Source organism: Coregonus clupeaformis, chromosome 1 (assembly GCF_020615455.1).
Source record: "Coregonus clupeaformis isolate EN_2021a chromosome 1, ASM2061545v1, whole genome shotgun sequence".
Taxonomy (NCBI): domain Eukaryota; kingdom Metazoa; phylum Chordata; class Actinopteri; order Salmoniformes; family Salmonidae; genus Coregonus; species Coregonus clupeaformis.
Genome location: NC_059192.1, coordinates 25979963 through 26006973, shown reverse-complemented (window position 1 = coordinate 26006973; position 27011 = coordinate 25979963). Strand labels below are relative to the sequence as shown.

The window sequence follows — 27011 nt, the reverse complement described above, 5'->3', positions numbered from 1 at the left end:
TAGCCAGACTAGAACTAGCCGTCTACCCTTCATGAAACTTCTATGGTAAGGTTAAAGAGATTTTACCTTATTTTGGCCTTACCTAGGGTGTTGTCGTTTCATTCCATTTTTAAGTCTCTTAGCTTGTTTAAAAAAAAAAAAAACATCCAACATCTCCCTGCGAGCATTTTTAGACCATGTAGAAATGCTAATGGCAACGGACGTTATCAGCTAATGCCAATTAATACTAGGACTGTGTATTAGTCATGTGTGTCTGTGACTGTGCAGCGGTTGTGAAGGAGTGGCTGGTTATTAAACCATGATTAAACCAAACAATGGCTTGGGACCTGACTCCCCTGGCTGCTATCGCGATCCCCCCTCCGCTCAGAGACCAACGATGCTTCCTCCCGCCATTCAAGTCCCGAACTGTTTTAATCAACATTTCAATCAACTTAATTTCCCCCTAAAATCTTCTTATTTTTCTTTCCTTTTTGTCTGTATACTGTAATTCAGCTATTAGCTGTGCATGTGTCCAAGCTTAAATAAACCTTACTATATATGGGGAGATTATAAGATTTTAAGTTCTTATTGACTTAGCATAGCAATGTGTTACAATTGAATTCTGATATTTATTTTCAGCCTTTGACAATGGCTGCTGTAAGCGCTCTACTACTTCTACTGCCTGTAGCATGGACTTGTGCCCCCCAGAAAGCAGGTGAATATTTTTTTCCTTAAGGAGAGTGGAATCCCTATCCATATGACACCATGGAACAGGTTCTATCAGCATCCTCTAAGATTGGCTTTTCTCTGTGCTTGTTGTTCATCAGACTATGTGATGGTGTCGTGTTTCCCCAATGCCATCATTGCTAACGTCCCGGAGTGTCCCTACGGCTGGGAGATCAGCCAGCTGTCCCTGGGAGGGCTGTGTTACAGCGGTGTCAACAGCCCAGGATACTTTCGCTTCACCATCCCTGACCTGACACCCAAAAACAACTCATACTGTGGCACTCACGCCGAGGTGATATACTGAACATAGCTTTAATGGAGGGGGTAAGCTTGCCTGAGACCTGAAGAGTTGCAGGTCTGAGCAAGGTATTCCAGCTAAATGCAAAGTGATAGGCCTAAAGAGTCAACAACCCATCCTCATTCTTTGGCGTGTCTGCTATTTTTTCCCAGTATATTGGTGGTAAAGACCCCAAGTATGTCTTCTACAACTCCATTGTGTCCAATGACACTTCACTAACAGTCAGAAACCAGCCGGTCAACTACACGTTCAGCTGCACATACCGGGCCGCCTACTTGGTCAACAACGCCGTCTTCAGCCAAAGGTAAGCACCAATCCTGGCATTTAGGTCACCGCTGGTACCTTCTGGAGAGCGTTTGCATTCTAACCCAATGACTTGCAGTGTTTTTACTAAACCCTTTGCTTCTTTCAGAGTGGCTACAGTTTTTGTCAACAACGGGAGTTTAGGCACTTTTAGTTCACAGTTGTCTATGAACGTGTTCACTGTGAGTACCTCAAGGTTTGGTTCTTATCAACTTCCCGGACAAAGATTAAGCCTAGTCTAGGACATTAAATGGATATTCTCCATAAAGCATGCTTTTTAGTCCAGGACTAGGCTTAGTCTGGGCCTGGGGAAATAGGTTATTAGCTGCTTGAGTGTAAAACGTAATACTAACATTAGTTTAGTAATATTATGGAGATAATAATTTGTCCATTACTTGTAAGGATCACTCAAGTCGTAAAAGTAAACTCAATGTGAACATACATATAACTGACTAACCTGTGTTCATGTCTTTAGAATTCCAAGTTCCTGTATGCCAAAGACGCCCCCTATGTGATTGACACATCAGAGATTGGCTCTGAAGTGTTCATTGGGATTGAAGCCAAAGGACTCAGCAACAGGTACTCACAACAGACAGTATATTTGTATATATAGTTTGCACATTTGTATTTCTACTGAACAAAAATATAAAAACAACATGCAACAATTTCAAAAATGTTACTGAGTTACAGTTATGTAAGGAAATCGGTCAATTGAAATAAATTCATTAGGCCCTAATCTATGGATTTCAAATGACTGGGCAGGGGCGCAGACATGGGTGGGCCTGGGAAGGAATAGGCCCACCTGCTGGGGAGCCAGGCCCAGGCAATCAGAATGAGTTTTTCCGCACAAAAGGGCTTTATTACAGACAGAAATACTCCTCAGTTTCATCAGCTGTCCGGGTGGCTGGTCTCAGATGATCCCGCTGGTGAAGAAGTCGGATGTAGAGGTCCTGAGCTGGTGTGGTTACATGTGGTCTGCGGTTGTGAGGCCGGTTGGAGGAACTGCCAAATTCTCTACAACGACGTTGGAGGCGGCTTATGGTAGAGAAATTAACATAAAATTCTCTGGCATCAGCTCTGGTGGACATTCCTGCAGTCAGTATTCCAATTGCATGCTCCCTCAAAACTTGAGACATCTGTGGCATTGTGTTGTGTGACAAAACTGTACATTTTAGAGTGCCTTTTATTGTCCCCAGCACAATGTGCCCCTGTATAATGATCATGCTGTTTAATCAGCTTCTTGATATGCCACACCTGTCAGGTGGATGGATTATCTTGGCAAAGTAGAAATGCTCACTAACAGGAATGTAATCAAATTTGTGCACAAAATTGGAGCGAAATAAGCTTTTTGTGCATATGGAACATTTCTGGGATCTTTTATTTCAGCTCATGAAACATGGGACCAACACTTTACATGTTGTGTTTATATTTTTGTTCAGTATAGATATTCCTCACCCTGCATAAAGCAAATACACGTGACCAAATATGACAAGATGCGAAAGTGGGGGAAAAAACATAGGTGTTGGAGACAAACAGTGCCTTCAGAAAGTATTCATACCCCTTGACTTACTCCACATTTTGTCGTGTTACAGCCTGAATTCAAAATGGATTAAATGCATTTATTTTCTCTCACCCATCTACACACAATACCCCATAATGACAAAATTAAAATATGTTTTTAGAAATGTTGGCAAAAGTTATTGAAAATGAAATACAGAAATACAGTATCTCATTTACATAAGTATTCACACCCCTGAGCCAATACATGTTAGAATCAACTTTGGGCGCGATTACAGCTGTGTGTCTTTCTGGGTAAGTCTTGAAGAGCTTTGCACACCTGGATTGCACAATATTTGCACATTATTTTTTTTTTAATTCTTCAAGCTCTGTCAAATTGGTTGTTGATCATTGCTAGACATCATTTTCAAGTCTTGCCATAGATTTTCAAGTTGATTTAAGTCAAAACTGGAACATTCAATGTTGTCTTGATAAACAACTCCAGTGTATATTCGGCCTTGTGTTTTTGTTTATTGTCCTGCTGAAAGGTGAATGAATCTTTCAGTGCCTGGTGGAAAGCAGACTGAACCAGGTTTTCGTCTAGGATTTAGCCTGTGCTTAGCTCTATTCCGTTTCTTTTTTATCCTGAAAAACCTCCCAGTCCGTAACGATTACAAGCATACCTATAACATGATGTAGCCACCACTATGCTTGAAAATATGGTGTGAGGTACTCAGTAATGTGTTGTATTGTATTTTCCCCAAACATAACACTTTGTATTCAGGACAGAAAAGTTAATTGCTTTGCCACATTTTTTGCAGTATTACTTTAGTGCCTTGTTGCAAACAGGATGCATGTTTTAGAAGAAAAAAAAATCTGTACAGGCTTCCTTCTTTTCACTCTGTCAGTTAGGTTAGTATTGTGGAGTAACTACAATGTTGTTGATCCATCCTCCGTTTTCTCCTACCACAGCCATTAAACTCTGAAACTGTTTTAAAGTCACCATTGGTCTCATGGTGAAATCCCTGAGCGGTTTAATTCCTCTCCGCTTTTCATTTTAAATTCATTTGTAAAAAGTTCTAAAAACATAATTCCACTTTGACATTATGGGGTACTGTGTGTAGGCCAATGATGCAATCTCAATGTAATCCATTTTAAATTCAGGCTGTAACACAACAAAATGTGGAAAAAGTAAAGGGGTGTGAATACTTTCTGAAGGCACAGTATTTGTATCATGCAACATCCATTCACCCTTGAAAACAGCACTTCTCTGGATAGAAATGAAGAAAAAGAAGGGGATGACAATTCAAAGCAGATCCCCTTCTCTTGAATATAATTGTCCAATATTCTTTGCTCTCCCAGATTCAAAGTGGTGATAAGCAACTGCTGGGCGACACCCACTCCTTACTCAACAGACAAGAAGAGGTGGAATCTTATCATCAACAGGTATTTCAGTGAAAACTTGCAAATGTGGGGGGCGGTTACCAACCTAATTCTCACTGCATGCTGATCAAAACCCCACTTTGTGGAATAAACAAAATTAATACTGAATTGCATTGAACTTTCGTACAGGTGACGCAGCTGTTCCTATTTTCCCAAACATTTAATCAAACATTCAATCAATTGAGGTCTCTCATTCACAGCTGCTCGTATGACAAAACTGTGACCATTTTCGAGAACGCCAAAGACAGCCGCTCCATGTTTAAGTTCAACTCGTTCCGCTTCCAGCGCCAGGAGAAGGTGTCCACTGTTTGGCTTCACTGTGAGGTTGGGGTTTGTGACGGGGAAAAACTCTCATGTCAGCCAGTAAGTATGACATTTTACCGTCCTACACATGTAACATGGGAGAATTGTGATAAATAAGCAAAACTAACGGAGGCAATATTTGCCTAGTCGCCAGGATGTCGACACTGGATAAGGGTCTTTCTATAAACTAGGGTACCAGTGAGCATTTCTTGTAGTGGACAACTGTTTGGAGCTGTTACAAAGTCATTAATAATAATTAGCAAAACATATTCATTTGAATACATTAAGATATAAAGGGGGAACATAGATACATTCAATTCAACATTCATGAGTTGAATCAAAACCTATGTTTCTTATGCTCTCTCATGCTTGGAGTCTTCAAAGATTTGGCAAATATCATGCGACATAAAACATTACCTTTCTTTCCTTACATTTATGATACTGTTGTTTGTCGTTATATCATATACTAACCGTTTAACAATTAAATTACACATTGAACTTGATCCTGTAAAATTCCTGGATATTGCTGTTGGACTCTTTTTTTGTATGGAGATCTCGGAAGTGTACTGTAACCTCATAACATTTCATATCTCCCTATGTTAAGGATTGCAAACAGTTGTCATGGGCACACACATCCAAAATAATTATGCGATTGCAGAATGGAATGCTTCTAACAGAACGATTAACTTTAACATGACTAATAAGTGACTTTAACATGAGTGGCGCAGTGGTCTAAGGCACTGCATCGCAGTGCTAACTGTGCCACTAGAGATCCTGGTTCGAATCCAGGCTCTGTCGCAGCCGGCCGCGACCGGGAGACTCATGGGTGGCGCACAATTGGCCCAGCGTTGTCCAGGGTAGGGGAGGGAATGGCCGGAAGGGATGTAGCTCAGTTGATAGAGCATGGTGTTTGCAACGCCAGGGTTGTGGGTTCGATTCCCACGGGGGGCCAGTATATTTAAAAAATATATATGTATTCACTAACTGTAAGTCGCTCTGGATAAGAGCGTCTGCTAAATGACGTAAATGTAAATGTAATAAAACAAAAATCTATACTGTCATTAAGGGGGTTCTTCAATAATCACGCATAATAGTTGTTTGATGCGCGTTTGATGTCTAGCTGTTTAGTTACGGACATTATCGCGCAATATCAGCTGATTCAGGAAAGGATTTTATGAATGACAGTCAAGTGATAAAGAGCTCGTGTGATACTGCACAAGAACAAGACTAAACAACAGCCAAAGGGAATGAATGTGGATCTCGAGGATTGACAGAACATTTTGGTGTCTATGTTGTTAGGTGGTCAAGATAATTAGTCTATGTCATGGCCAAAATGAAGTCAAGATTCCTAAGATAACATAATAATGGCTTATTTTTTTATTTTTTGCATGTGAAACCAAAAAACTACTTGATATTTAAATGTTCACAAGTGGGTGGGGTTACATTTGGAGGGCCTGTCATTGGTCAAGTGCACAGCCAATACTTCCTGTCCTTTCAAAGTAGGTAGCCTAGCGGTTAAAGAGCATTGGGCCAGTAACCTCCGGCCGCCAATAACGTCGATTAATTCAGCCCCTCGCACCACTCTGATTCAGAGGGGTTGGGTTAAATGCGGAAGACATTTCAGTTGAATGCATTCAGTTGTGCAACTGACTAGGTATCCCCTTCTAACTCTATTATATGAATCTATTAAATAATTGATTCATAGTTGCCCATACAGTGCCACAGTGCCAAGATAAGGTAAGATTTCTCAATTCCTGCACAAGATTTAGTGTGTATTGACTTATTAATGAACTACTGTTACTGTAAATGGTTAGCTGACTGATATATCCTAGCTACCTAGCTACCTAGTTAACCATTGGTAATCTTATTCAATGATGCCATACATCCAAAACAACAGTATATATTGCTAGATTAGAGATATGCGAAGTGGTTGCACATCGAACTAGCTGGAATGAAGCAAGGGTGTGAATAGTAGACATGTAAATATATCCTTTCACTGTTTACAGCAGGTCTCCAGCTACCCAGAACTGTCTGATCAGCCTGATAGGGTGACGTGGGTGTGTCCCGCTTACACCTGTGCAAATCTGTGTGTGTATAGCAATGGAATGAAACATTCAAACAAGGCCTCAAGTGTTGTGCCGTAGGTCCACCACACACCCAAAGGGTTGTGGGGTCCTGTCCAGAAACAACCCCTAGCTCCTACTCCTAAACACTTATGGAGATCTGAGAGGATTGGACAGGAGTAAGCAATACCGCCAAAATTCCACCAAGCCTATCAGAGGGTTAGATGGAGCTCTCACCATGTCACCACCCATCAAGCCCTCTCAGATCTCCACAAGTGTCTAGACTCTGGGCAGTAATAATAATAACAATGTATTACATTTGTAAAGCACTTTTCATGATACTGTACATGAATAAACTCAAAGTGCATGAAAAAAATAAAACTGTGTGCCCTGAGATTGTCAGGAAGGGAGTTCCAAAGGCATGGTGCATTGGGGAGAAAAGTACCCCATTGTTCGGAGACCGGTCCTGGGTGCATGAAGCAGTTTGGCATGGCTTGACCGTAGGGTGCATGGAGGTTCATAGGGGGAGAGTAGATCTGACAGGTACTCAGGTCCAATGCTATTTAGGGCTTTGTAGACCAGGAGGAGAATTTGAAAGTCAACTATTTGAGGGACAGGTAGCCAATGGAGGTCAGCAAGGATAGGGGTGATGTTGGCAGACTTTTTTGTTTGTGTCAGAATCCTTGCAGCACTGTTTTGAATGAGCTATAATTTATTAATTGAGTTTAAAGGTAGGCCCCCAAGTATTGCATTCCCGTAATCAATTCTGGAGAAGACAAATGCATGGATAAGCTTTTCTGCATCAGAAGTGCTGAGAGAGGGTCTTAGGCGGTAGATGTTCTTCAGGTGAAAGAATTGTGTTTTACAGATGTGACTAATGTGGGCATTGAAGGAGAGTGCAGGGTCAAATTTCACACCCAGGTTGGTGATGACTGATGAGAGGGGAATGATGTGGCCATCTTTGGCAGGGCAGATGATGCAGGAGTCGGTGATCTGCTGGGGGTGCCTATAAACATTGACTCTGTCTTGCTGCTGATTAATTGAAGTTGTTCTGCATCCAAGACTTAACCTCTTCCAGACAGTTGGACAGAGCAGATATTGAGGGGCAAGGGGTTGTTTCTGGACAAGCCATGGGTATTATGGTAGCTCAGTCTATAAGTCAGTCAGTCAGTCTGACACTGTCTAAAAATGTTAATAGCTGTCAACTACTTGCATCCTCTGTCCTTGGGAGAATCTCAATTGCATGATTTGTCACATCCTCGCTCCTCATCTTCTTCTCAAAACCCATTGGATGAGAAGGTCAGAGGTCCCTCCCCTTTCACCTTCTTATCCAATGGATTTTGAGAAGGAGGCGAGGAGAGAGGATGTGAGGAATCAAGGAAATGCAATTGAGATTCTTCCCTTGTTCCCTTTATACCTCACCTCCCTCTCAAAGCACATTGTGGGAGAGGATTGAAGGTTCCCCCCTTCGGGCTCCAATGCACTTTCAAAGAGAGGCAAGTAGTGGAGGAATCAAGGACAGAGGAAGCAAGAATTTGACGGCTAGTTTTCAGATACAGACTCACGCACGCACGCATGCACATACACACACACAATACTTGAAGAGTTTACTGATTATAATGATTTCATTATTGGTTATTATTATTGTCAATTATTTTGCTGACAGAACCCATTGTATTATATTATTATATGAAATTATTATATTAACTATTAAAAAATATAGAAATGCTGTTGTTGATCATTTTCATTCTTCAGGAATGTTTAGCATGGCTATAAATGATAGAGAAGTTGACTAAAGCACAAACAGACCTGGCTACTAGGCATGACAAAGAAACATGTGGTGTCCATGTTTTATGTTATGTGACATTTTGAATGACATGTAGATATTTTGTTGTTGCTAGGTGTTATGGCCTCATTGTGCCTATCTAGACTGTTATTCTTGTAACTACACATGTGAAGCTGCAAGAAAATCATGTTTAAATGTATATCAAACCATTTTGAAATGTTGACCCTGACGTCACACATTGGCCACTTTATTTATAGAATGACCCATAAATGCAAACTCTGTCATTGCACCTAAAAACGGTTTAGGTGCAATGCCTTCCACTCACACTGTCCAATTAAAATACATACTTTTTACTTATATGCATATTCCAGTTTATTGCATTCACAACACACCTAACCCATTACATTTATCAGGAGTTGGTTGGATACAGCTCTGATCAGCAAAGAGGTCATTAAACACTATATCCTCTAATCTTTTTAAGGGCCCATGCACGGCCAGAAGCATCCCTTCTGAAGCAGAGCCAAGTGGCGGTATCCTCACCACAGAGTTCCACCTTAAAGGTACATATTTTCATCTTGATGTAACATTTCCTGACCTATCACTTGTGGTTCCTCTTTGCCTATGTAACAACTAAGGGGTGGTATAGTCTACACATGCAATATAATGTTACATAGCATTAGAGGCTCCTTTTTTGTTTTTGTTTAATGTTTTTATATTTTTTATAATTGAAAATCAATTGATAAATTGGTCATCATTTTTTAAAATGTTTTTAACACCAGCAAGGTGCCAAAGGTCTTGCTTGTGCTGTATGGTGTAATGTTTGACTTCCATCATTATTTGCTGTCTGCCTTTCTCTATATGTCTCACTGTGTTTCCCACAGCTAATGAGTCTTCCAATAATGAACACATCACAGGTAATTATCTAAGAGCCGATCCCATGGAATAATTACAATAAAAATCTATATTGCCTATTATCAATCAGTTGACCACTGTTACTGTTACCACTGAGTTGATGTTGTGTTTTTAATGCTGCTGCTGACTCAGAAATAGAAAGCTTGCTGAAGTGACACATTTATGCTGATACAGTAAATGTATGCTTTAAAAAAAGGCTCGCATACCCTTTTTTATTATCCCACCAGTTAGTACTATTGTAGTCTATTGCAATTGCACTTATGATGTCCTCCTATTTGTGTTTCTCCTATTTCCTGTTTCTACCCTGTCTCTTTCTTGTTTCTCTCAGGCACATCTCTATGTATCCTGTGTATAGTCCTGGTAAACACACTGTTGGGTTGTGTGAATCTACCTAAAATGTAGAAGATATAATTGTTTTAGAACTATATGTGTGAAAAACTACTACACTTTTGGAGCGGATATGAAACTACATAGACATGCTGCTCACATATACTGACATACTAACACAGGTGGAAACAAAGATACATACATTTTACATATTTAGCAGACACTCTTATCCAGAGCGACTTACAGGAGCAATTAGGGTTAAGTGCCTTGCTCAAGGGCACATCAACAGCTTTTTCACCTAGTCGGCTCAGGGATTAGAACCAGTGACCTTTTGGTTACTGGAACAACACTCTTAACCACTAAGCTACCTGCCGCCCATGTACACATGAATGTGTACGTACACTCCCTGTATCCATGTACACATGCTCACCAGGTCTCAGGGAGTGTACGTACACATTCCTCTTTATTCATACTCTATTAAGCTTTACAAACTGTACAGTACATTCACAGTGGCATTACAGTAACATCCACCCATATTGTCATCGCTTCTAGTTATCAGTACATACTTTTACAATTCTAACAATATTCATGTTAAATGTAACCTACAGTACAAATATCATTTTTCAAAATAATAAAGAAGTACAATAATTGTTCCCCATTAGTCTATTTTATATATATATATATTAAATTCATTGTAACCTTGTTTACAAAAAGTACACATCTCCACGTACATGTAACTACATTCCATTCGAAAGACGTGACAACAAAGATCAAAACCTTTTGTTGTCTGAAAACATATAAAAAGCCCTTTCTGTAAAGAAATTATTCTGCAAAGAAATTACCCGTTTTCGTGTGAACAAATCCAGAAACCAGTAATGTGTATACTAATTAATCTTTGTATTAATGTACAAAACAAGATAATTACTAGAAAAATAGCTGCCATTAACAACCATGTTGGCAACAAAAAAAAAAAAATTTGTGGCCTGAGTTTGCCTGAGGGTCATCGTCTTCCTGCGGTCAACATGCGTGTCTTGGTCATGTGACTGTGGTCAGAGTTCTCTGTGTTCTTCACCTCGCTTTGCTCTCTTGGTCTTTGGATGTTGCTGGTTTGACTTAACAATAAAATGACCAGGGCTCTGTTCCGAAGGGTGTAATGTTACAAAACATTTAGATATCATAGAACTGTATTGTGTAGAACATCTTTATCTAAAATCATGTTAGCTCTCTCTATTCATTACATTTCAAACTCACATCATTGAATACACCCCAGGATTATCACCATACACTATTTATTTTGGTTCACATCAAACATCTACATTTACTCAAGAAAGGTGTTACCATAACATTTCACATAATCATCATATGTTGTCACTAGGGACCTTTTCAGACTTGAGATAAGTTGGCTTAACATGGCCTTAAAGACTCAGTGTAGTAAACATTCTGTTTTTCCTGTGTTTTGTATCATATTGTACAACAGCTGATGAAACTAACACTGTAAAAGTGTGAGGAAATTTGATCAGTGTTATTTCCTGATAGTTGCTGGTTGCAAATATAATCTACACAGGACATTCTAATCAGCAGGTTTGCAAGATGGGAGTTTTGGCTTTCCATGGTGACATCATCATGTGGTAAACTGGTTAATCAACCAATAACAAAGAGAGTTCCAAACCTCTCTGCCAATAACAGCTAAAGTGCCTTCAGAAAGTATTCACACCCCTTGACTTATTCCACATTTTGTTTTGTTACAAGGTCAGATAAAAATGAATTTAATTGTCATTTTTTTGTCAATGATCTACACAAAATACTATGTAATGTCAAAGTGGGTGAAAAATTCTAACATTTGTAAAACATATAATGAAAAATCCAACACTAATATCTCTTGATTACATAAGTATTCAACGCCCTGAGTCGATACATGATATAATCACCTTTGGCATCGATTACAGCTGTGAGTCTTTCTGGGTAAGTCTCTAAGAGCTATGCACACCTAGATTGTACAATATTTGAACATTATTCTATTAAAAATTCTTCAAACTCTATTAAGTTGGTTCTTGATCATTGCTAGACAGCCATTTTCAAGTCTTGAAATAGATTTTCAAGCCGATTTACAGTACCAGTCAAAAGTTTGGACACCTACTCATTCAAGGTTTTTTTTTTATTTTTACAATTTTCTACGTTGTAGAATAATAGTGAAGACATCAAACCTATGAAATAACACATATGGAATCATGTAGTAACCCAAAATGTGTTAAACAAATCAGATTATTCAAAGTAGCCAACCTTTGCCTTGATGACAGCTTTGCACACTCTTAGCATTCTCTCAACCAGCTTCACCTGGAATACTTTTCCAACAGTCTTGAAGGAGTTCCCACATATGCTGAGCACTTGTTGGCTGCATTTCCTTCACTCTGCGGTCCAACTCATCCCAAACCATCTCAATTGGGTTGAGTTTGGGTGATTGTGGAGGCCAGGTCATCTGATGCAACACTCCATCACTCTCCTTCTTGGTCAAATAGCCCTTACACAGCCTGGAGGTATGTTGGGTCATTGTCCTGTTGAAATATAAATTATAGTCCCACTAAGCGCAAACCAGATGGGATGGCGTATTGCTGCAGAATGCTGTGGTAGCCATGCTGATTAATTGTGCCTTGCATTCTAAATACATCACAGACAGTGTCACCAGCAAAGCACCATCACACCTCCTCCATGCTTCACGGTGGGAACCACACATGTGGAGATCATCTGTTCACCTACTCTGTGTCTCATAAAGACACAGTTGGAACCAAAAATCTCAAATATGGACTCATCAGACCAAAGGACAGATTTCCACCAGTCTAATGTCCATTGCTCGTGTTTCTTGGCCCAAGCAAGTCTCTTCTTATTATTAGTGTTCTTTAGTAGTGGTTTCTTTGCTGCAATTCAACCATGGAGGCCTGATTCACGCAGTCTCTTCTGAACAGTTCATGTTGAGATGTGTCTGTTACTTGAACTCTGTGAAGCATTTATTTGGGCTGCAATTTCTGAGGCTGGTAACTCTAATGAACTTATCCTCTGCAGCAGAGGTAACTCTGGGTCTTCCTTTCCAGTGCCGGTCCTCATGAGAGCCAGTTTCGTCATAGTGCTTGATGGTTTTTGCGACTGCACTTGAAGAAACTTTCAAAGTTCTTGACATTTTCCGTATTGACTGACCTTCATGTCTTAGAGTAATGATGGACTGTCGTTTCTCTTTGTTTATTTGCGCTGTTCTTGCCATAATATAGGGCTATCTTCTGTATACCACCCCTACCTTGTCACAACACAACTGATTGGCTCAAACACATTAAGAAGGAAAGAAATTCCACAAATTAAACTTTTAACAAGGCACACCTGTTAATTGAAATGCATTCCAGGTGACTACCTCATGAAGCTGGTTGAGAGAATACCAAGAGTGTGCAAAGCTGTCATCAAGTCAATAGGTGGCTACTTTGAAGAATCTAAAATCTTATCACGGATTCCCCCGGTACTGCTGCTCATTCCGTTCACCAGCTCCGGAGGTCTACGTCACCAACCTTCTAGGCGTCAATGACCTGGTTCATTACCACCAACCCTGGACTGTCTTGTCTCATTACGCACACCTGGTTCCCATTCCACCTTATTAGTATGTGTATATATGTGCCCTCTGTTCCCCATTGTTCTTGTCGATTATAGTCCCATGTCCGTTGGTCTCATGAGTACCGTGTATTGTGCTCTTGTTATTATGGGTCTCGTTCCGTGTATTGTGTAGAGGTTACACCTTGCTCTTTTGTTTGGGTCACAACCCTTTGTTATATATATACGTGTTTGTTTTGGGCTTCATCCCCATCATTTTCCATGACGTACCTTGTGTTGGGTGGAGTAAATAAAATCCCTAATACGTATTCCTGTGCCACTCTTCTAATCATTATACAATGTGACAAATCTAAAATATATTTTGATTTGTTTAACAGTTTTCTGGGTCCTACATGATTCCATATGTGTTATTTCATAGTTTTGATGTCTTCACTATTATTCTACAATTTAGAAAATAGTATACATAAAGAAAAACCCTTGAATATGTATGTATGTCCAAACTTTTGACTGTTACTGTAAGTCAAAACTAAGTAGGCCACTCAGGAAAATTCAATGTAGACTTGGTAAGCAACTCCAGTGTATATTTGACCTTTTTGGTTATTGACCTGCTGAAAGGTGAATTACTCTCTGAGTGTCTGGTGGAAAGCAGACTGAACCACGTTTTCCTCTAGGATTTTGCCCCTGCTTAGCTCTATTCCTTTTTATTTTTATCCTAAAAAACTCCCTAGTCCTTGCCGATGAGAAGCATACCCATAACGATGCAGCCACCACCATGCTTGAAAATTTGAAGAGTGGTACTCAGTGATGTGTTTCGTTGGATTTGCCCCAAACATAACTCTTTGTATTCAGGACATAAAGTTTTCAGGACATTTTTTGCAGTTTTACTTTAGTGCCTTATTGCAAACAGGATGCATGTTTTGGAATATTTTTTATTCTGTACAGGCTTCATTTAGGTTAATATTGTGATTTAACTAAAATGTTGTTGATCCATCCTCAGCTTTCTCCTACCACAGCCATTAACTCTGCAACTGTTTTAAAGTCATCATTGGTCTCATGGTGAAATCCCTGAGCGGTTTCCTTCCTCTCCGGCAACTGAGTTAGAAAGGACGCCTGTATCTTTGTAGTGACTGGGTGCATTTGATCCACCATCCAAAGTGTAATTAATAACTTCACCATGCTCAAAGGAACATTCATTGTCAGTTTATAAAAATAAAAATAAAATGTTTTACCATCTACCAATAGGTGCCCTTCTTTACGAGGCATTGGAAAACCTCCCTGGTTTTTGTGGTTGAATCTGTGTTTGAAATTCACTGCCCGACTGATGGACCTTACAGATAACTGCATGTATGGGGTACAGAGATTAGGTAGTTATTCATGTTAAACACTATCATTGCACAGAGAGTGAGTCCATGCAACTTATTATGTGACTTGTTAAGCACATTTTTACTCCTGAACTTACACTGAGTGTACAAAACTTTAGGAACAAAACACCTGCTCTTTCCGTGACATAGACTGACCAGATGAATCCTGGTGAAAGCTATGATCCCTTATTGATGTCACCTTTTAAATCCACTTCAGTCAGTGTAGGTGAAGGTGAGGTGACAGGTTAAAGAGAGGTGTTTAAGCCTTGAGATGATTGAGACATGGCTTGTGTATGTGTGCCATTCAGAGGGTGAATGGGCAACTCAATATTAGGAAAGTGTTCCTAATGTTTGGTATTGTAGTGTATTGAGATTATCATGGTGTTAAATGTTTTTTAAGTGGAACTGAAAGAATGTTGATTTTAGTATCAAGAGGGAATGTTTTAGTGTAACGCCACATACAACAGACAGGAAGTGTGTTGTAGACAGGGGAGACTGGTGATTGGCCAGAAGAGGGAGCATCTTTTTGCATTGTTTATAAATAGGGGCTAGACTACAGAAAGGGCAGAGCGGCCATTCTGAGGCGTCGCTCTCCGGGTGTCATGTCACCTGTCACTTATGCTGAAGCTTGGGATCTGAATAAACTTATGATCAAGGATTCAGTATGAGCGGACTCCTTTGTTTATCAGCAATAATTGCCACCACTCACTCGATACGACAAATGGCGCCCAACGTGGGGCTGGTCTGCACCTCTCCTTTGTTTCAGTCAGCCGCCAGGCTAACTCGCTTTGAAGCATGGCCAGACAAGGGTGAGTTTTTCTTACCGCTTCGGAGCTTGTTAGATTGGATACGACTTGTGTACACTGGAGAGATGTACCATTACGACCGTGCCTCGGGTGGCGTTATTGCTGTTGACTAGGAGGCTGAAATAAATATTCTAAATTTGGTTGATGGGTAAACGGTAAATAATAGGAAGTCTAGAACAATGGATTGGTAGTGAATAAAAGCTGGAATACGTATGCATATTTAGCGCATTGTGAATCTGGAAAGACCCCCAGCGGGGGCGACTCGCAGGAGTGGGCTACAAATCCTGGACGACGTATTAGACTTTGTCAGGTTGGTTCTGGGAACCATGAGCTGGACGATGATATTGTATGTTATGCTCATCTTATAGTTGACGGATTATTCGTTTGGGGTAACCGCTCATATAATTATCCAGAACTCAAGGCAGCATAAAGTTAGGCGGAGATATGGATAATGATGGATAATGATTTGGGCACAATGCAAGGTTACTTAGGGCGTGGTAGGCTGCAGTTAGCTAAAGGCTAAGGCTAAGGTTAATGCTAAATGGGAGTGTGTTTCATGCTACATGGTATATGGCGGCTAATGCTAAATGCTAATTGTGTTCTGTGCTACATGCTAATGTATCCTTAGAGGTCCCATTGCGATGGACTAAGCCTCTTAAAATATGTATGTGTGTGTAGAATTTAAAGTTCTACGCAAATGTGAGCTCTGTTATGTGTAATTGTGTGAGTATAGGGTATAAAATAGTGAAGCTGTAGCGTAATGCTATCGTTCTATTGTCCGGGAATCGTATCATTGAATGCATTTGCGCATGCGTTTAATTTTGCGACACTACACTACAGAAAGGGGGAGTTTATGGCACGAGATTAGGACACGTTTTGGTTTACGGCACTAAACTACAACACGAGGGTATAGTAAAACTACAAAAACGGGATTGTGGGTGACGTGTCATATTTCTGGGGGCCTGCGTGTCGCAGGGAGAGAAATAGACACAGACGAGGAAACAAAGAGAAGATATATTTTGACACGAGTATTCTAGTTTAAACGGCGGATGGTTAAAGATGAAACTTGTTTTGTGACCTATTGAATTGATAAATGAGAGAGAGATATGTTGACGGATTATAATAAATTAAATTAAATGACGATTAAAATAAATAAATAAAATAAAAATGTTTTTGAGCGATCTATTTAGTTCTGAATTTAGTCTTAGAGTGAATAATGTAGAACGAATGAATATTGAATGGTTGGAAATACTCAGTGATTGCATTAACTACTAAAATCTGTTTCTGTGTCTTTGTTCCCTTGTCATATGAGAGACAGGAGAGAGAGAGAGAGAGAGGAGATACAGGAAGTGCTGACGTGACATCACGTGACGCGGCAGAGGCAGAGGATCAGATATCAGGCTAGTTCACAAAATCATCCCTTACAAAATATTTGATGACAATTTCACATAGGCTTGGCAAATACTATTTCATTAAAAATTGCATTTTGGAGGCTCTGTGCATCACTGGGGTTTGATTGGAGTTGTGTTGGGAATCGAGGACTGACATTATTCTGTAAATTTAAGATAATTAGGGGTTATAGAGCAAGGGGTTACAGGCTTTGTTTTTGGGATTGCTTTGAAGTTGACTAATTTACATTTACTTGCATTTGATGGGTTGTGGTAAGATAGCCAACATTAATTGATAAATTGGTGACATAGGATATAGGAATAAAAATTGGTTTTAATTATTCATGATTTTGAATTGATTTATTTATTTTTTGGAGTTGTTAGGTTTATATTAATAATTTAAGGGGGGAAGCCATAGGCTATATAGTCTAAAATAAAATAATTCACGATAAAGGAATATAAAAGGGTTGATATAGGGGAAAAAATTTTAATCCTTTAACTAAAGTAGTGTTAGAAAGTAGTGTTAGAAAAACTAATGGCAGAAGTTAGTACACCTTTCTCACGCAGGGATTCAGCAAAATGACACCCACCTTACGAGAAGGGAGTAGAGCTTAGGGATGTTTATCCTCAGCTTCCAGGGATCATCCAGGAGGGTGATTGTTGCATCAGAGATGGAGATGAACGAATAATAGATAGAGGACAAGCAGAAACAACGATAAAGATGAATCCAAAACTCCAGAAGGAAGGAAATGAGATGTCTGGAAGAGAAGAGTGAGGTTAAAGAGGATGAGGATGATGAAGATGAGTGATTGAGAAGAGGTCATGGGTGGATATGACTCTGTGATCAGAAGGAAGTTGGCAAGAGAGGAAAGAAGAAGGATACTAGAGATTTGATCTCTGATGGAAGTTGAAGGAAGAAGGATACACGAGATTTGATCTCTGATGAAAGCAAAGATGAAGAAAGCGATGAAGATTTGGAGATTAAAGGTGCTTTATGTTCAAGAGGATTTTATCCTACAAGGACTGGCACAGAAGAAATAGAAGGAGATATAGACCGAGGCTTATCAGGCCTGGAGGAAGCGAGGACTTTGGGAGAGGTAAGAGAGCTAGAGGAACAGCTCGAGACGCTGAAGATACAGAAGAGGAGAAACTGCTGAGAAAATAATCCCAGGAATTGGAGGAGAAGAAGAATACATTGAGGCCAAGCAGCTGAAGAGAAGTAAGAAGATGATGGAAGATGATATTTTGAGGACAGAACTTAGAATATAAGCTGTTGAAGAATACATATATCTCAGCAAGAAAGAACAGGATCAAGAAGCTCTCAGAAAACTCAATCATACAACTGGTGGAGAAGAGAAGCTTTGGTTATGAAGAATCAGAGTGAACCAAATCAACAATCACTGTTACAGCTTCAACTGAACAATATCAAATGCAATTGTACCAGTCAAGGGGGGTACCAGGTGTTCCATATCCACAGCCAGTTTCTGGACAGACACAGAATTGGAGAGGAAGAGGACGAGAAGGCTTAGAAGGAGGAGGAAGATTTCAGCTACACTTCCAGCAACTTTCAGAAGACTGTTATAATTATGGACAGGTTGGTTACTTTACCTGTGAGTGCAACAAGTCAGGAGGAAAAACAGAGAACATTTTTAAGGAAGATACAGGGGCAGTCGAGATCACCTGTTAGTGCCTAGAAGATACGAGGGGGGTGTCAGCTGATAGCACCGATTAGAGAAGAAGACAAAATATCCAACAATTGAAGTAAAAACAACCGACCATTAGAAGTGATGGTGAATAGTGGAAAAACTTATCTGTGTTGAGCCTAAAGAGGTTAAACATCTCACTATGTAAAATTAACTAATTAGGATAGGGATTTGAGGTAGTAAAACAGTTAATTACTCTTAAGATACTAATATTAGAGCATATACCTATTGCAGTGTTGGGAAGAGATGCATTGTTTAAATTGAACTGTACAATAGGATGTACACTAGACGACTGTCTGGTAGAGGATTTTAAAAAGTAGGGTTTTTGGGAATCGTATTTGCTTAAAAAGATAATATCATAGGAAGGATGATAATCTATCAGACTGTCTATTAGACAATCTGTCTGAAAAATAAAGTTAAAAGGGGTGACTGTTATTCTGGGTTACATTCTTACACCAAGGGATTTCAGGCTAGGCTAAAAGGGGTTTAGTCGTTTGCCAAGTCTGTGTAAAAAGTCAGAAACAGGTGGGGACTTTCCCAATCACATATTCAAAAAATTTGGTGGTAAAGGGATTTTGTGAATAAATCAGTGGAAAAGGTTTTTAAAGGTTAGGAGGAAAAGATTAGATTAAAATAAGATAGGAGAACTAGGTTGAAGGAACTCTAAGACAGTAAGCTAAGTTTCAAAGTTAGTAGTAAGAGAGAGAGAACAGTAGTGAAGGACATGTTAAAGTTTAGTGGGAAGATATGGTAGGAGTTTAGATCAGTTAGGAGCAGATGCATTGAGAAAGTATGTGTTGCTGAATGATAAGAGAAGATTGAGGGTGATTGAGTATCTATAGTTACAGTTCCCAGCAGGGAGATCAAGGTAATTATAGGTGTATTTTTTATAATCAAAAGTTTGAAAGTCAGGGATTAGAGATAGGACTGAGAGTTGGGAAAAAGTGACACTAGTGATGATAGATGGAAGTACAAGCAAAGACAACTTTTCTTTGGAAAATGGATGAAGTAACTAAGGACATTAACACTTCAGTCTATTATAACAACAGTGAGAAGCAAGTTAACTCTTTCAACATTGATAGTTATTAAAGCCATAAATATATCGCATTTGATTATAAGGGAACCAATTTTAGGAAAAAATACTTATTAGGGTTAGGATGGGGACGTTCCTCCCATATGGAGAGATAATTATGGAGAATAAGTATTGTTATCAGGACCAGATGTAGAAGCGGTGTCCCCTAGTCAAAGGAGGGATAGTTTGTACAATGATATGAAGTGGAAGAGGTTAGGAGTGATTGTTCATTCATTTTGCATAATGTTACAGAGAAAGATTAGGGAGAAGAAGTATACTTATCTAGTGCAAGCATTAAAATTTGTTCCGGTTAAGAATTATTGGTTAAAAGGCTATGTAATTCATAAAGTGACGCTTATAATGGAAGAGTTGAGGTCTGTTGTAGCCTCCACAGTCATTGAGGGAGTTCAGGAGGAGTAGATTACAGTAGTCACTCCAACAGTGAATAATACACATAGGATATCGGTAGTGAAGAGTGTTAATACATCAACTAAATCAACTACTTTAATGGTAACTTTGGAAGGGATTAATGATACGATGGCAATAGCAAATGTAGGAAGTATGACACCGACAACAACTTTTCTGAAATTAAAGGGGGTAGCAAGACGAATAGGATTAAAATAGGAGAACAGATAGTAGTAGAGAGAATATAGATTCATCATGGAGGTACAGGATGGGGTCTTTGATTTTAATGACAGACAAGGAGAGGTATCTGATCAGTACCGCTCGTTAGGGGAGAGAGAAACTAAAGGGAGTGGTTTGATTCTTCTGTTGTGAAAATTAGAGATAGATGGGCAGTTTCCAGCAGCATTGAGGAATCTTGAGGGTACATGTCTGTTGAGAATTCCAGCACCAAACATTTTAGAGACGGATGTTCGACCTCTATCAAGTATGTGTCAATTTTATGCTTTGTCATGACTGTGGTATCAGCAACAGTCAGTAACAGATAAAATAATGTCATTGTCAAAACATTTGTTTAAGCCTAGGGTTAGGTGTTATTGGGTTAAGTGAATTAACTTGGGTGCATTTGTTAGATGGAAAGTAAAATCAGGTAACAGCAAACCCTGAAGCATTTGAGGTGTAACCATTGAGGGCTAAAAGTTGTTTGGTTCTAATAAAACATATGAGGTAAGGGGTATGTTTATGGGAATATCAGATTGTGATGTTATATGCATGACCTTAAGGGTAGTAATGAGAAATATGTTACTTTTTATGTACCAGGTAGTAAGAACAGCAGGACTTTGATGGTTAAAAGATTAGCTTTTGCCTGACAATGTGACTATGGGGAATTTTAGAGATATTTGGAGGGTTTGTGGTGATAAAGCGTATATATTCTTACCCTATGGATGGATAGGATTTTGTTACATGTCAACGTTGAAGCTTCCATATGAGGTTTCTACCATTATAAGAGGGGTAGCACCGGACACAGAAATCTGAAGCTATATTTGAAATTGGATGAAAAGAGACATGGCTACATGTCATAGTCTTCAAGCCTATCATTGAAGGATAAATCTAAGGGAGAAGGGGGGACTTTTTCCATGGTATGGTGTAACATAAGGTTAGTTATACTTTGAGTCCAGATAGTTCAGATATTATCAATAGGGTTATATATGCATTGAAGAATATAAGGGATGCGTTTGGGAGATCTGAGAAGACTTGGTTGCAAGATCAGGTAGGCCAGTAGGGGCAGTGATGGGTTACATTTAATGGCAGCTTTGATAACACTGTGTGTGATGTTTGTAATTTGTTACTGACCTTTGAGAAAGCTATGATATTGAGATAGGTTGGAGAGTGATGCCTGGAGACAACACTCAGATGCCGGTGTTGACTGTCCCTGATCTGGATGAAGATGGACCAGTGGAACTGAATGGATAAATATCATTTTTGATTATTTGATGATTTTTCAAATATATATATATTTTTTCAATATTAGGGTGATGTTGGTATGATTTTATGAATCAAGGGGGGAAGAGGTTAATGTGATTCATACATCATTTATATATCATTTTTATATTCTTAGTTGATATTGATGTTTAATTTGAAAGTGTTGTTTTGCAAAAGATACTGTTTGGTCTTTCCTTTTCTTTCAGAAGCATTTGGGGGAACATATGGAGATTGAAATACTCAAATAGGGACAATATGAAGGGACAATATGACTGGAGGAGATGAAACAAGGAGGGTGTGGCCGATTCCATCATCAACAGTCCATTGGAAGAGGAGACTACGGGGAGATGAAGTGTAGTGCACTACATTCCAGTGTCTGCAATGAAATATTTGATGTGTAATACATAATTGTGTCATATTCTTAGGTATTAATTTTTGTAGAATGATGGTTGATGTTATTGAATACATGTGAGGATCTTAGATGTTTTTGTTTATTTCGGTGATGTTTAGGGACAGGGAATTTAGGCAGGGAGAGCTCCACTTTAGGGTCCAATGGGTTGACCAGCCTTAGAGTGGATGTTTTTGGATAGGATTTTGTTTGCAGGGGCTTACATGTGTATTTAATTGCATCATAGTTTCAAATGCATTTACATGGGTTATGAGTTTATCTGGAGTACCGAAGGTGGTTGCCTGGGGCAGAGGGACCGTGAGAGAATTTTACTGTCTTGATTGATGGATGGAAGGTTGCCGGACAGTTTTTCGCTCTTACACTCCATAAAGATTTGTTCATATGTCATAGTAATGTATTCACACTTCATAAACAGTTGTTCATATTTCATAGAAAGGTATTTACACTCTAGAGGAGAATGTTTTTGGTTTAATGTTAAAGATACTCAATAAGATAAATTGTTACTTGTCATAATCCTATTCTGTTTGTTTTCGAGACTTTTAGTTTGTCTCGAAAGGGGGGAATGTAGTGTATTGAGATTATCATGGTGTTAAATGTTTTTTAAGTGGAACTGAAAGAATGTTGATTTTAGTATCAAGAGGGAATGTTTTAGTGTAACGCCACATACAACAGACAGGAAGTGTGTTGTAGACAGGGGAGACTGGTGATTGGCCAGAAGAGGGAGCATCTTTTTGCATTGTTTATAAATAGGGGCTAGACTACAGAAAGGGCAGAGTGGCCATTCTGAGGCGTCGCTCTCCGGGTGTCATGTCACCTGTCACTTATGCTGAAGCTTGGGATCTGAATAAACTTATGATCAAGGATTCAGTATGAGCGGACTCCTTTGTTTATCAGCAATAATTGCCACCACTCACTCGATACGACAGTATACTCAGTGTAATTGCATAATGGAACTGTATTTGATTTGTATGTGAACTGTATGTCCAATTACAAAAAACCTTGTTCAGTAATCATCTCACTTGTTAGCTGGCAGTGAACTATGTGGCTGTTGAGGACAGCAGTGTCGATCAGATGTAAAAATATGTTCTTATACCACTTGGTGGTTTTCAAAGCGCATGCCACAAAGCTGTTCATCATGTCCACCTTATCCACTGCCCCCAGTTTACAATTAAAGTCAAGCACACAGTCTGGTTTGATCTTTCCCTGCTGTCAGGTGGTCCACCTTCACTGTGGCTCTCTCTTCTCCTGTAGCTCCAAGGCATAGTGATTGGTCTCCTCCACTATGTCTCCCGCCAGCTCCTCTGTCAGAAACAGCTTGAAGCACTCCGCCTCAGAGGGAGATGGCAAGGGGCTTTGCACTCTAGACTGGGACTCATCAAAGCCAACAGCAGAACCAGGAGGGGTGAAATGGCTGGCTGCCTTCCAGCTACCGCAGACCTCCTGTACTTCACCCACTGTTGGCCAGCCTCCATCACCACCAGCATCTTTAGAGGGTCTTTGTCTCTGGGCAAGGGGTCCTCAGATTCAGGGTTCTCAATGGTCACAAGGTTGGGGGGCAGCTCCTCACTGTCACTGTCAGAATCTGCATTTGTGAGTTGTCTCCTTTTGAATGACATTGCTAATGCTACAGCTTATCCCACTTGCTACATACATCAACAACAACACTGAATGGCTCCAAATGAGTATCAGGGTTGATGTGATTGGATGCCGGTGTGGTGATACTGATGATTTGCCTCCACAGATGGTTTGTTTACATAGCAGGTTAGGATAATTAACGTGGTAGGTTAGGATAGAAATTGTGGCAGGTTAGGTGAATTAATGTAGGAGGTTAAGAGAACGAGATTAAGGTTAGGAAAAGGGTTAGGGTTAGGCTTAGCTACAATGCTACAGTTAGCTACAATGCTACAGTCAACAACTGTTGTCCCACTAGATAGAGCTGTTGTAGGCCTAGCTCTCCATCTAGCCATAATGGAAGAGACGTAAACAAACCATCTGTGGCGACAAATCATCAGTATCATAACTCCACCCACTGTCGGATTACTTTTGACTTTTAGAAAGTGTTTTACTAAATTATTTAGATCACTGGTGAGCTCACCCGTCATGTGGTAAATTGTAAATAGTAATTGCTATTAGCTAATTCATATTATGGTTTCTGTCAGCCGAGAGTTAGCTAAATATGACTGCTTGTGTTAGCTCACTCTTTCCTCAGTTAGTGCTAGGATTAATGTAGCCTACATTTTCTGATTTGGATGAGAATTGTGTTATGCTGTTGCTACTTCTGTGACTGTCTGAACATCTGCATCCCAAAATAAATAGCTCACTTTGAGGACATAAAGTTGTGAAGACTTTGTTTGTGCGAAATGTCTGTGAAAAAAACAGTGTGGTCACCTCAAATGCTGACTGTTGCGTCAACCGTAACTAGACATTCTAATCACACCAATTTGAGCTTATGCTGCAGGGACCATTGGAGAATGATCACATCTGTGTGCTCGTATAAGTCAAAGGGTTAATGACTTAAGTCCATTTATCTCAAGTCTGAATCGGGCTCTAAGAGAAACATATGTCGTGGATGGGATCTGAACCCCAGTCTCCCACTCGGAAAACCAATATCTTAACCATTAGACATCAGCTACACATAGGCACAGGGCTCAAAAATTAAATAAAATGGTAGCACTAGTGCTCCCAACTTTAAAAGTTAGGAGCACAACCTAACATTTAGGAGCACCAGAAAATAAAGATATGGCCTCTATGAATTCTAGCTACTTCTGAAGCACATGTTGTGTCCTAGAAACTAATATGTAACTCTGTAAATACATGTGTTAATTATAAAAAGCTAAAATGTAGATACATCTTATTAACTGTTTGGGTTAGAAACAAGCAGTTTTCATTGTATTAATGGTGCATGTATGATGCTAACGAATCTGTGCTCGGGTAACAATGGTACAGCGAAGTGTTGGATTTTCTTTGGTCACACGGCGGTCCCAAATTAAAACTTCAGGTGCCAAATAAATTGGTCGCACTTTAGAGCCCCGCATAGGCATGGGTTCTGTTGAAAAGCAAGCAGAGGAATGAACTTGTAAGTACCTCAATTAGTGGTTGGAGACATGAAGCTGGGGGAGAGGTTTGGACTGGTAGAGGAGGTTTGAAGCCTTCTTTATCCAACAGCCAGAAGGTCTTCTGACTGCCCTTTCCCTTATGGCATGGATGGATACACACAGAGTTTGTGTCACTCACACAAATTACATTGAGGTAACATTATATTTGAGGGGTACCTACATCAGGACATAACATTATTATTATTATTATTATTATTAATAACACATTTATAATAAATCCATAAGTCATATAAGCATTCATTATACTTATGCCAACTTATGTCAACAACCACAAGCTAATATTTGCGTTGGTTGTACCATTTGTACCTCCATACTTACCGTAGTTGTATACGCAGAGCATCATGGGTAATATGTGTTGAGATGAACACATTATCATTATTGAATTGTTATAAAGACCTGGTTATGAAACCCACGAGACACAACAATAGATTGGCGAAGAGTAAGTCTGAACCTATGGTAACTATTCTGTCTGGAAGAAGTGGGTTTTACAAGTTTAAAACTGTTATTTTCTGTGGTACAGTCTAAACTAATGTTAGCACAGTGTATTGCTAGCAGAGACAAGTGCATAACCGAGATACCTAGAAAGAGAGTTTGCGTCATCATGGACAGCAGAAAAGGATTCAAGAAGGACGTCGGAGCGGGAAAACAATGTGTTTAAAAAAGGAGGAATATACAGTTAGTAAAGGAAAGGACATTTATTCAACTGTGAAGACGAACTTTGGAAATAAAAACTGCTAAATGAAGGAACTTGAGGCTAAAATGTCAGTGAGTGAAGTGAATGAAGATCACGTCAGTGAGGAAAATATTGCCGTGGTTGAGGACAATATTGAAGTGAGGGACAATCAGGTGCACATTGAGAAAATAAAAATGGCTGGAATTGTTGGTTACATTGGACAGTTTGATGAAAATATTGAGCAGTGGAACTCATATGCAGAACGGTTTAAATATGTTGTTCTTGCAAATGACACTAACCACATTTCCATCCACAGTTTTTATGCGAGTAAAGTCATATCATATTACAAAAAAGTCATGACAGCTGTGATGTTTCGGTGTAATTTTATAAATGCCGGCAGATAATTAGTTTGTTTGACATGGTGGGATCTTTTTGTGTCTGTAAAATTAATTATGCGGGAACTGTCGGTGGAAATGCCTTTGTGCAAATATTGACATAATAACCATCATATCGAAGTCAATTTGGAGTCTCGCGATGATATGGTGTGTGGTCCTCCCACTACGACTCAGGAAACCATGCAGTTTATTAGGCTACAGATGAAATAAATTATATGATGAACTTCACAGGTGAAAGTGCAAGATAATGAGCTTGATGCTGCTTTCCAATAAATGTCGATGGTCTTGTTCTGGTGACATGATGATCGATGCTTGACTGCCATTTGACAAATAAAAATATTCTCGCTCTTCTCCATAATAATCTCATCATGTAAACCACACAACCCGCACAACCTACCCGCACTGTATATGCAAGCTGTTAGAGCGCAGGTGCCAAGACCAGAGTAGGCACATTTGCTACTTAGCGCAACGTGTTTTGTGACAAAACTATCGGTAGAGTTGAAAACTTTAGATTTTTATTCGGTACATGAAAACTTAAACAAAACAATTAATGTTGTGTAGACTACGTCATCACGTACTGATTTTTATCTGCAACAAGTCCATTTGGTAGAAACATACAGTACCACTGGTGGGAAAATGCACATATTTTCTTTATGCAGATTCTAGAATATTTGCGTGAAAATCTGTCGCCAATTGGATGGGAACCTAGCTACGGATGAGGACAAAATTGTGCCAATTTTTCTTTGTGTAATGGGGCCAATTTCATTTACTATGCAGCCTGCTACAGCCAGACAGGCCAGGTAATAAGACGTATGGGGATATTGTGGAAATGGTAAAAGGACACTTTTCACCAAAACCACTAGTTATTGCTGAAGGTTTATTTAATGCAGCAGCAAACATTGTCACTGATTCTCCCTCTTCCTGATTTCTTCTGTGGAACCTAAACCTATCAGAGCACTGTGAGTTTAATTATGTTCTA

The 27011-nt window shown here is 39.5% G+C and overlaps 2 protein-coding genes across 2 annotated transcripts in view; one reads left to right on the top strand and one right to left on the bottom strand.

Annotated features, from left to right (window-relative positions):
• The first annotated feature begins 627 nt into the window (after positions 1 to 627).
• On the top strand, positions 628 to 9712 carry tectb (tectorin beta). Its single transcript, XM_041897183.1, has 9 exons — positions 628 to 694; positions 807 to 997; positions 1156 to 1307; positions 1416 to 1488; positions 1782 to 1885; positions 4166 to 4249; positions 4447 to 4609; positions 8880 to 8958; positions 9639 to 9712. The coding sequence occupies exons 1-9, from the start codon at positions 628 to 630 to the stop codon at positions 9710 to 9712; spliced, it is 987 nt and encodes a 328-aa protein (XP_041753117.1).
• Positions 9713 to 9971: 259 nt separating this feature from the next.
• gucy2g (guanylate cyclase 2g) overlaps positions 9972 to 27011 on the bottom strand; it is a 179683-nt gene continuing 162643 nt past the window's right edge. The window contains exons 21-22 of the mRNA XM_045223798.1: positions 24933 to 25040; positions 9972 to 10773 (exon numbers count right to left, since the gene is read on the bottom strand). Coding sequence (XP_045079733.1) covers positions 10687 to 10773; positions 24933 to 25040 — 195 coding nt within the window. The 3' untranslated portion in view covers positions 9972 to 10686. The remainder of the gene's footprint in view (positions 10774 to 24932; positions 25041 to 27011) is intronic.